The sequence below is a fragment of the Agelaius tricolor genome, unplaced genomic scaffold, assembly GCF_023055355.1.
Source record: "Agelaius tricolor isolate 1412-34295 unplaced genomic scaffold, bAgeTri1.0.p SCAF_44, whole genome shotgun sequence".
Classification (NCBI taxonomy): Eukaryota; Metazoa; Chordata; class Aves; order Passeriformes; family Icteridae; genus Agelaius; species Agelaius tricolor.
The window spans coordinates 150,525-162,574 of NW_027269304.1; the positions used below are offsets into that span (position 1 = coordinate 150,525).

A 12,050-nucleotide genomic window follows, 5' to 3' on the forward strand; every position below is an offset into this window, starting at 1 on the left:
GAATTATCACTTAGGGTAGGCTCCTGGACTTCTTCAAGGAATTCTCTGACATATCTACAGTCTAATCTCCATCTACATGTGCTAATCATCTTTTGAACACTGAATCCTGGCTGGATGCCACACACCCACCAGAAGTCCCCCCCATCACCAGCTGGGCAGAGGAGGGAAAATACAATAAAAAGGTTCCTGGGTTGAGATGAGAACACAGAGAGAAGAGACTTAGGGAAATTAGTTTATTACCAATCAAACCACAGCAGGATAAAGACAAAGGAAACTAAATCTTTAAAACTCCTTTATCCCACCCTTCCCTTCGACCAAGGCTTAACCTCACTCCCAGTTTTCTCTTCCTCCTTCCCCTCAGTGGTTCAGGGAGATGGAGAACAGGGTTTGTGGTCTTTTTATTAAGCATTCTCTCCTTCTTCCTCCTCACCACTGATGGTCTCAGATGTGGCCAGAGGATCCATCCTGGAGCTGGCTGGCTCAGCTGGACACAGGGGAAGCTTCCAGCAGCCTCTCAGAAAAAACACCCCTGTGCCACCCCCCACCACCCCAACCTGGCCATGCCAACCCCACACAGACAGAGTTTACTTTATCTGCTGCTGTGGAGCAGCTTTTATTCTCTCGGAGAAAAAACACCAGCCCAGGAGAGCAGCAAATGAACAGCACAGAAAAGGTGGCTCCTGGTGCAGCTGGGCTGGGTGATTAGTACAAAACAGAACACAAGCCACTCAAGCTTTTCACACTCGTATGTCCTAAGAAATTTAAGGCCAGATAATGAATATGGGTTGTTTTTGGTTTTGGTTTTTTGGTTTTTTTTTTCCACAAAGTTCTTTTCACCTTTGAGGCCTGCCTCAGAGCAGCTGCATTTTCTTCACTGGTTTCCCTCATTTTGCAGCTCCAGCTTCCTAAGCCGGTCCTCAAACTTCGGAATGTCGACTCGGTGCTTCATCAGGAACTTCCCATTTAAGTGAAAAACAGGTATGTCATACTTGTATTTATCGTACCAGGCCGAGTTCTCTGGAAGGGTGATGTCCACCTCCTGCAGAATGAACTGTGGCAGAGAAGAGATATGTCAGTTCCCAGTGGACACTGTAAAACAAAACCTGCTTGTCTTCTGATCAGTGCTTTCCTCAGAAGGGAAGGGCTGTTTTCCTGAAGCTTGTGGGTTTATTCTTTGTGTTGCGGCCTTTTCTTTGTGTTGCGGCCTTTTCTTTGTGTTGCGGCCTGGTTTTTTTGAGTACAAAATATACGTAGCCACAACCCTTGGCTGCCTCCCCACAAGGGACTGCCTCCCTAGCCCAGAGTATTCCTGTTCCACTCTCCTGTGGGCAGCAACCCCAACAAACACACAGCCGGGAACAAAACAGGCAGCAGAGTGCGACAGCCCTCAATGCTTCCATTGAAAGTTTCATCCTTCAACAGAGACATCAAAAACTGGTTGGAAAACGGCGAAAATTGCAGCCACATAGTTCAAATATTCACAACCCCACTTAGTTACATCTTTCCCAAATTACATCCTGGCTCATGAAAGTTCCAAACTCTTCCTTCAGACAAGGCAACAGTATTTGCAAAAGGAGTATTTTCAAGAACTCCTGTAATATGGTTTATATTGGCTTAGTTTGCCAATACTTATTTGAGTAGCATTATCACAAAATGCTTTTGGATAATGAGTTTTATGTAAATCAGTGCTGAAATTGTCTTGAAGAGGTCATCCATGAAAGAATAACAGATGCAAATAAATCCAAGCAATTTTCTTTTTACAAAGAATGAATCCTGATTAACTGTTCTTTCCATATAGAAAACATATACAGAATTTCCATACATTACCCTTCTCTTATATGGCTCAAGAACTTCTTTTGCTTCATCACACAGAGGGCATGGTTTCTAAATGAAAACATTCAGAGTACCTTAAAGCGTGCATTAAAACACAGAAGTTGTTTGTACTGTGAAATAACACACACAGACATTACATTCATTACTGTAAATTCAGGTTCCCTTCCCTGCACCAAGCTCCCTGCCTTAGGGGCTTTCTAAAACTTTACTTATCAGTGCAGTATGGATGAAAAAAAAAACCCCAACAAACTATCCAGCTACTGAATTTAATCATTTTACATTTGCTATTGCATTTCTCATGGGGCAAATTTTACAGTTTTCTAAATCAGATCCAAGGGAATGATCTGAAAGTATTTTCAGCAGCAAATGAGGACAGCTGCAGGTACCACTGCTGCTAAAACAGGAATGAGAAAGCCACACAAGTAACTTCCAGCCTGTCTCAGATCAAGAAACATGGCTCAGCTCAAATGGGAAAAAGGCAATTTAAGACTGGGTGGCTTTGACTGCAAGAAATTAAGCAGGATCCTCCAAACAGCAGAGCTGGAAGGAAAGTAACCTCCAGAAAGGAGAAATGGCAAACACCTTCAGTGTCTTAACCCGTGATCAGGTCAAAAAAACCCCTCACATTTCTGAAAACTCCCCCATCTGAGTTCTGCTGACACCAAGGCTGTAACTGAAGAATTAATTCATATGAAAGCATGCTGCTCCAATGTTTGCAACAGCAGAATTTGGCCCACAAAATTCACATGGCAAAGTACATGGAGGTGAACATGACTGCTCTGTCCCTCTGCCCCAAAACACCTCCTGCAGCTGGAAAAGATCTTCTTCTCATTCTCCCTCTGAAAAGTCTTCCTTGAGCTTGTTTAAATGTGAAGTTAACTTCCAAAACAGCTACTTTTTATTTCCTGTAATGTGAATTTTCCAGTAATGTGAATTACTTCGGATTAAACACTCTGCTTTTATTTAGATCCAACCTAAATTGCGTTTCCCACACGGACAAGTCCTTGTGCTCTGAAAACCCATGCAGGACACTGAAGTGTCCTGTGTTCCTCATAGTCCTCGTTGCTTTTGGTTTGACAGACACTGGTGACTGAAAGGAATTGACCCAGAACCCTGCACACCAGTTTTGCAACACACAAAAAAAAAACCCCAAAAAACTCCACCCAGTTAAACCAGGACACACTTGGTTCCTCTAGGCCTGTGGAGAGCTTCCCAACATACCGGGCGCATAAATGCTTTTGGTAAAGATGGCTAAACTTTTTTTTTTTTTTTTTTTAGGAAAAAATATAGTTTCATTCTCATGGCAAGCTTAAGCACTCGGTGGTATTGGCTTAAAATCAGAAGTGAATTATTTTAACAAACAGCGAAATCTTTTGTAGCAGTAGATTTATATAAGCAAATGTTGCTAGGGTGGTCAGAAAAGGGGACTACAAAGGGAAACCCATTTGATAGCTTCTATCAGTTTGATCCAGAAGTCATAACTCCCCTTCTGCTTTCTCCTCCTCTTTTCTCCTTATTAAAAATAAGAAGGAGGCAAACAAGGGATCATTTAGCATGAGATAACAGTGTAGATTAGATTTTTTTAATAGACTGCACTTTTCTTTGCAATTGCCAGTGAACATTTGAAGTTAACAGCAAACATTTAGAGTTAAAAAACACCTTCAACAAAAGGCCATTTCAGAGAAGTGCTGGAAATCTGCTACTAGAAAATTTGATTTCACACAGTGCCTTCCTTACTAGTTAGGAGTTTTAAGACACATTTTAATTTTAAAAAGAGAAATTTTTTCCAATTTTTAACCCAAAGGTAAGAGCATTATTCCCTACCTTACCCCATTTGAATTATGAATTAGTTGAGGCTGAACTGGGCACGGGGAGAGAAAGCTGCAACTTTAAAGTATAGTTCTGATTATTAAATGGATGCTGACCTATTATTTTTAACCTATTCATTTGTCACACAGTTTCCACACTCCTGTATGGTTACAGATGGAATGAAAAAACACTGTGCAGGAGGAGGTAAATATTTTAATCATATCTAAAACCACCACACTGATGTCAGCACTCTCAGTGCTTTGCATTTGTAGTTATTCTCCTCTTAAAAGCTGCAACAACCACATAAATTCAGCATAACCCATCCTGTGCCATCCTTTATAAAAGTGCAGAACTATGCAGGTAATAATTGAAAACAATTCATGAAATGTGACAGTCCACAAATGACCCTTCCTGCTCATCTCATCTGTTTTCTAAATATGCCTAGGAATTCTACACCCTTTTTTTCTGCTGCCAACAAAGCAAAAAAGAGGGTAAAAGAAAAATCTACTTTTCCCTCACGTGCTCCCAGCACTAATTGGATACATTTTACAGTCTCACAGGTGGTGCTGAAATTAAACATGAGCACTTTGAAGAGCCTGCTTTGACTGCTGATACTTGTGGTTGGCAGATTGTGTGTAACATTTCATCTCTGCTCTCCATTTTCAGGGTGAAACTCTGGCAGCTGGGCCAAATCTTCAGCTGGTAAATGAACCACAGAGTCACAGAGGCAAAACTGCCCTGAAATATTTGTTGATTGCTAATTGTTGATTGCTAATTCTTACAATGAGAGCGGGACTGTGCAGCAAAGCCTGGCGTGCAGAAACCCACTAGGTAAAACGCCCAACACCACTCTGAATGGGGGAAAATAAAGGGCAAGGACAAGCCATCTAACCTGCAATTCCTGTGTTTCAGAGCTGACAAACACACAGTCCTGCCCAGCTTTATTGTGTGAACAGCTCTTACCTTGGTGAATAAAGTCAAGGTTGGTTTATCCGTGCTGGCTGAGCAGAGTTGTCTCCCCAGTGGGCTGGGTGAATGCCTGGCTCGTGGCAGGGCTCTGCTCAGGAAACAGAGCACCATCATCCTGTTTCAGGCAGTAAAAAAAAAAAACAAAAAACCCCTCTGAGTTGTTCCAAGTTATAGCTCATGAAATTTAATGTCAGGATAAACGCGACGCTTCCATGGCGGCTCTAAATCACACACAGCCAAAACATTCAACCCAGGGTTTTTATCCTCACACTATCAACACATTCATCAGGGAGGTGGGTTTACTATGTGGCAGGCCAGAAACGTTGTGCAGCTCAAAAAGCAGCAGTTCCATTAAAAAAAAAAGAAGAAAAGAACAACAAAACACCTACGTTTCCTTGTTGAAATGCCTCTTTTAAATTCCCCAACACAAATGCTGACATAAATGCACTATGCTGTTCCAGCTCCACAGATGCCAGCTGGAATTACATATTTAAAAATGCAAAGTGCTGTGCTTTGAACCTCTGTAATCTTGCTGCAGCGTTTGACATAGTCTACTTACCCGAATTATTCCATCAAAAAAACTAATCTGTGCCTAATCAGAATATTAATACAATGCGTTCTGCAGTGAGTAAAAAAAGCTGTAGCCAAGATGATTTAACTTGGTAATATTAAAAGCATTCATACTGCCCCAAGTCCTTCCTGCAACAGCAAATTAATTGATGGGTTTGTAATTCCTTTGAGAAAATCTGAGTAAGTTAAGCGTTATTGACGGGCGCCACACTGGAGTCTTGAAGTCACCTGTTCATAATGTCATTGATAAAAACACTGCTTCCTCCAAAATTTTGTCTTAATGTGACCTCTACAACACTGAGGGACAAAGAAGGAAGCCAAAGGGAGTCTGCATGGTCATTATCAGCAGCCATGACACCTGATGTCAGAATTTACACTGGGAAAACCAAACTGAATCCCTTTTACCCAAAGCCAAACTGCTTCTGCTCAGTTTCAGGCCTGACTTACTTGTAGCTTCTATTATCTAAAGCTAAACACACAACGTGATGTCACAATTTGAAGCAGCTAAAGAGTGAGGAGGATCTCATTGCAGCTTCTGGGCACAGTTTGGGATGTTTAATCAAACAGAACCCAGTGCTCTTCTGCTTCACTGGATCTCTCAGTACCAATATCACGAAGCTTTTTTCTAAGAGGAAAGGTTATGCAGAATAACCACTAAGGAAGAGCACTGCAGTGGACTCTAAACTTTAAATGCTCTATTTCTAAGCCACAACCACAAGAAAAAAATCAAATGGGTGACAGGGCACTGCTCCACCAATCTTCCTGCACAGCCAAAAGACAGCAGCTATTAGTAAGTGTCAGCTGCAAGGGGCAGAGCAGTAAAATTCCTGTCACTGAGCAGTGACTGGCACAGCACACTCTGCCAAAGGTCACAGTCCTTGGCAGCTACTGCACTTGTTTCACTTAGCAAGGTGGAAACAGAACTGCCTGGGATTTTGAATGTTACATGTGCGGGCAAGCTTGGAACCTTTTGGAAAAAGGCAGATCTGGAGGGCAGGAAGAGCCTCAGTCGGACGTGGAAAATTTTTAAACCCACAGCAAATGGAAGACCACAACAGATGCAGTTTTGGCATGAAGTGTTCACAGCATGTTGGCCTGTTCACATGCAAGATAAAAAATGGAGGAAAAAAAAAGGGTCTGCTTACTGACAAGTTTTTTAAGAACACTTTTGTTCCCAGCCTAGCAAGCCTTCCAAATGAGGAAGATGTTCTCAAATTGTTTTTTTTTTTTTTGGATAGTAGAATGAAAAAAGCACAGATTTCCATAGATCACATTTTCCCTTCCACACATATATGTGCATAAAGCAGCTCCAGTTCAGTCCAGAGTTCCCCTCCTGATCCCTCCATACTCTGCTGTCCTGAGAACAACAACTACCAAAACATCAGCTGAAGAGGAATGAATAAAACAGTTTCAGTACCTAAACTTTGAGGCCCCACAAAGAAAAAAAAAAAAAAAAAAAAAAAAAAAATCAGCCAGTAGTGCCTTAACTTCTTCATCAATTTTATGTAATTACAAGAAATTCTATCTTCAGAATCTAGCAGCAAATCTTCACTGACCAGAAGAATCTGCTGTTTCCAGGACTAACAGGAGTCTGACTGGCTGTTTTTACAAATAACCTGAAAAAAACAGAGTCCTGCCAAAGACACTAAAACGCACAAAACTTCCCATATCATTATTCTGGATTTCTCTCTAGACTACCCCCAATTATAAAGATTTGCTTGAGGGAAAAAATGAACACATAAATACAAAGAAGGATGCTTGCAAACTTGTGAATTTACCCTCCCCTAAACCACAATGCTACAGATTTAACAAATTATTCTTTTGAGTCTGGGCTTGGCCCATGCTCTATTTTGCAAAGCCAAGTTGGACTCAATTCCCATTAACAGAATTTGCATCACCTAATAAATCCTCATCTGCAGGAAAACTAAGTTGTGACACTAAAACCATCCATTATTTAGATGAGGTAAGCATCTGTATAAACTTAATCTCAGCATCAATCAAGGAAAGGCAAGCATGGATTTATTTTCCTTGAAGTATTTACCTTTTAAGTAACAGCTGAAAGAGAATGGTGGGGATAAAGTAGGTGCAAATATCAGGATGCATGCTGATGGCAATTTAAACACCTATCTCCTGCTGTCCCTCATTCAAAACCAGCTATGGCCATCAAGGAAACCAAATTTTCTGGCAGTCTGCATTTGATTACCTACCAAGGAGATGCTGAAGAGGAAAACAGGTGACACAGACCAGGGAGCCCAGGTGAGTGGAGACAGCAAACCCTGCAGCTGTGGAGATCCCCACGCAGCTCTTACCCCACCAGACATTCAGAGGAGGCCTGCAAAACACAAGAAAATCTTTTCTGCACGTGCTCATGACTCTAGGAGTCCCTCAGGGAGAATCAGGTTCTTGCAGCAGCTCGAAATTCAAAGATACCATCAGCAATACCAGCTGTGTCTGTGGGGTGATGTTATGCATCAACCAGTGCATGTTTCCATGCATTTTCTCCTACAGTAACCCGGGGGAAATGCCACAGAAATACACTGCATTCCATCACAGAAAAGATGGAAGTGTCACATTTGTCAACACATTTTGCTCAGTAACCCCTCCAGATTAGAGGGATGAGGCCATGGGAGTGCATCCTAGAACCTGGTCCAGGGCCACACTTCAAATCCCAGATAATTTAAACTGCACCCAACAGGTTGCTGTAATGGCCTGTTCTGAATACTGTGCAGAACTTGCACAGAAAACCACACTACTACCATAATGTAAAGTTTCTAATGGAGCTTAAAAGTTAACAGTAAAAATAGCATAATAGAGGATAAGATATGCATCATATACATTATAGAACACAGCATACAATATTTTATATATAAACATGTATCTCATGAAATTATATTAATATCTTACATCCTACACAGCCTATAATGTTATCATATTAACAAACATAGCACTAACATTAAAATATAGGATATTGCTGATATAATACATATTAATATTTATGTAGGTCATATTAAGGTAATATTAATATGTCATTAATGCACAATTAATATTGCTTTGGTGTATTGTATGAATAATTATATTAATGCTACTGTATATTACATATAATATGTACATAATGATATTGTATATTAATTATATATATAATGATACTGTATATTATATTGATACATATCAATATATTGATATGTATATATTTTATTTATATGTACAGCTTGTATGTTTTAAGTATACACATATATACACATACATACATATAAAATATAAATATATATATTATATATATATTTAAGTATACACATATACACACACATATATATACCTATACATATGTATATATTCATACAAATATACAAATATTTTCATGAGTATATATATGTATACAGATTTATATATATGTATACAGATTTATGTTAATGTATGTGTATATACAAATATACACATATATTAACATAAAAATAATATGAAATATATTATCATGTTTACATATAAGATACACATTTGTGTGCCTATATATATAACAATACATAGATATATGATACATATTTTTGTGTGTGTATATGTGAAAAATAAATCAGAAAATATAGATATAAACAAGTATAAAAATTATAAAATAAATTATAATTTATATATAGGTATATATATGTGTGTGTATATATATGTATATGCATATGTATATTTATGTATGTATATATACAATCTGGCAGGGCTTGGGCGGTTTTGCTCCGAAGTTTCCAAATAGAAATGTTTAAAACTCTTTATTATGTTATATATCTATAATGTATATAATGCCTACATACACATGCAGATATATATAGATATAGATATATATATATACACACACACATATATATGTATGTGTATATATATGTGTATATATATACATATATCTACATATACATAGATACATATATGTATATATAGACATATATACACATATATATACATACATATACATAAATATATGTATATATACACATATATATGTACATATATCTGCATATATAGATACATATTTGTATATATAGACATATATGTATACATATCTACATATACATAGACACATAGATGTATATATATACACATATATACATTTGCATACATACATATATATATACACATATACATCAATATATGTATATATATGTGTATATATATATAAAATATATAAAAATATATAAGTATATATTTTTATATTTATATAAATATATATGTATATATATAAATATATGTAGATATACATATAAATATATGTATATATACACACACATATATATACACATATATACATATACATATATATATATACACAGATATACATACATATATATCTCTGGGTGTGTATATATAAAATCTGCATGTATATGTAGGCATTATATTCATTATAGACATATAACATAATAAGACTTTTATGTTTAGACATAAACATTTCCATTTGGAAACTTCTGAGCGAGTCCCCCCGCGCCCCGCCGGCGAGCCCAACGGGGTACAGTGTATCCAGAGCCCTCCTCCCTCTGCCCCGCAAGGAGCCGGCCCGCCCGGTGATGCCGATACCCGCAAACCTGTGCCCGGACCCTCCGCGGCGACACGGAGCCGGAGCACCGCATCTCGGGGCACCGCATCCCGGGGCACCCGCATCCCGGGGCACCCGCATCCCGGGGCACCGCATCCCGGGGCACCCGCATCCCGGGGCACCCGCATCCCGGGGCACCGCATCCCGGGGCACCCGCATCCCGGGGCACCGCATCCCGGGGCACCCGCATCCCGGGGCACCCGCATCCCGGGGCAGCGGAGCCGCATCCCGGGGCACCCGCATCCCGGGGCACCCGCATCCCGGGGGCTGCTGCATGCCGGGGGCTGCTGCATGCCGAAGAGCCGCATCCCGAGGGAACAAGGCCCGAGAAGCCAAGGCCCGAGAAGCCAAGGCGGCCCCGCACGCACCTGCGGGAGCTCGGCCGGGCCGCGGGCGGGGCGGCAGCGCCGGCTGTGACGCGGCCGCGCCACGGGAAGGAAGCGGCTCCGGCCCGGGAAGCGCTCCCGGGGCACAAAGGGAGCGGCCGAGGTGGCCCGCAAGAGAAAGTAAAATGCGAATAAGTAATAGGAATGGGGGGATAGGAGGGTGGAAAAGGGGCAAAGCGCTTGGTTTTAGAATTTTAGAAGTTTAATAGTGATAAGATGGTTATAAAAATAGTAATATGTTTAGAGTAATTAAAATGTGGATAATCAGGATTTAGAACAATACGAGACAAAAAGCCCAAAGAGTTACGGACGTCCGGGTACCTCTTTCGGGGCAACATAAACCCGAAAAAGGACCCACGTTAACAGAGGATTAACCCTTAAAAGCAACAGCCTGTTGCATATTCATACACCTCATACGTGATGCATAAATTCCATTCAAACACAGGATTCTGTCTGGGCAGTGTCAACTTCTTCCTCTTATTCCTGACGGCGTCTTCAGAGCTCAGCGAGGCGGGAAGAACTCGATAAGAGAGCAATAAATTCTCTTTTTCTGAAAGATTTAGGTGTCCTGCTAGCTCGGTGTGAGTCCTTTCTTTTTTTAAAAAAAGGTTTCTTACATAACATAGTTTCTATTTTAACCTTATGTTATAACCTAAAACTATGTTTAACACACTACTTAAGAAAATTAACACAGCATAACTTTCTAACATAACACACATAATATTCATTTTAATATTTGTGAAAAATCCAATCATAAAATACGGGTTTTTCGCAACAGTAATGCAAAAGCAATAATAGCAATGCAATAGAAATAATAGTAATGTAATAGTAATAATAGAAACACAGGTAAAGAGCTGGGCCTGTTCAGTCTAGAGGTGACTGAGATGGGATCTCATTAGTGCATATAAATATCTCCAAGGCAGGTGCTAGGAGGATGCCCTTGATGCTCCATTTGAGGTGTTTCAGTCATCAGGTGTGTTCATTTTCCTTTCCCCAAAAAAGTTTTAAGTAAAAAATAGCAAGTGTCCACTGCTGGGCAGCTAAAGCTGCAGGCTCATGTTTACATACTGTAAATACATAGTGTATTTCTGTCAGGAGTTTGGTTTTGCCATAGTAGCTTGTTGGGAAGGATGAAAGTTTGACAAGAAAGTCTCACAGATATGTATGCATGGCAGAAAGATTTTTAAATGTAGAGTCTGATGAAGGAATAGAGATGGAAGCAAGTTTTGATACAGAAGAAAAGAATTGCTGAGCCAGTCTTACTGCATAACCAAGGAGGCAAAGGGTGTGTTAGTTAGAAGGGGTTTTTATGGCTTAGAGCAGAGCATAAACCCCCCTCAAACAAGAAGATGTTTTTACCAAGCAGAAAGACAGCACAGGCAAACAAGCCAGCAAAGCTGCAAGTAGAAAAAAGGTCTCAGAATTTTCCACTGCAAGAAAACTGAAAAACAACTTCTAGCTTAAACTGTAATGTGCTGACTTTTAGTGATTGGAGAACAGTAACATGAATATGGCAATTATAGTAGTTATGATAGGCTATAGATAAAAGTTAAGGTATAGATTGGTTCTACTGTATTAAGATGCTAAGCTAAAGAAAAGTCTATAATGCATTGTAACCAAAGCCAAAGGGTCTCCAGGCCTGCCTGCAGCTGGAGCTGACAGCTGTGGGCACAGCTCTGTCACCCACCACCCTGGGCTGCTGTAACCTCTTGGATGGAATAAACTGCATTGTGGAGAGCCCCATGGAGTCCCACATCCCTCATTTAGGCTCTCACAGTAGCTAGCAGTCCCTAGGCCTAGAGTAGGAGACAAATCTTTAGGGTAGAGGCTCAAGTCAGCTTCTCCTCTTCATCTGTGCTTTGAGAAGCACAACAGCACTCAGGGGAAAGGCTCTCCAGGGGTGTAATCCTACCCTG

The 12,050-nt window shown here is 40.2% G+C and overlaps 1 protein-coding gene across 3 annotated transcripts; it reads right to left on the reverse strand.

Annotated features, from left to right (window-relative positions):
* Positions 1-219: 219 nt before the first annotated feature.
* Positions 220-10,205, reverse strand: CUNH5orf63 (chromosome unknown C5orf63 homolog). Of its 3 annotated transcripts, none has more exons than XM_071455091.1 (5): positions 10,117-10,205; positions 7,389-7,513; positions 4,606-4,726; positions 1,828-1,884; positions 220-1,051 (listed from the first exon to the last, which is right to left on the reverse strand). In XM_071455091.1, exons 3-5 carry the CDS (start codon positions 4,723-4,725, stop codon positions 872-874), a joined length of 357 nt encoding a protein of 118 aa, XP_071311192.1. In that variant the 5' UTR covers position 4,726; positions 7,389-7,513; positions 10,117-10,205; the 3' UTR covers positions 220-871. The 3 variants fall into 3 exon arrangements, 2 of the variants coding, with proteins under 2 accessions (XP_071311192.1, XP_071311191.1); XR_011683890.1 differs by lacking the exon at positions 10,117-10,205 and adding an exon at positions 9,730-10,096 and having other exon boundaries at positions 909-1,413; positions 1,828-1,907; XM_071455090.1 differs by lacking the exons at positions 220-1,051; positions 1,828-1,884; positions 4,606-4,726; positions 10,117-10,205 and adding exons at positions 4,733-6,797; positions 9,730-10,018; positions 10,068-10,079.
* Between the last annotated feature and the right edge of the window lie 1,845 nt (positions 10,206-12,050).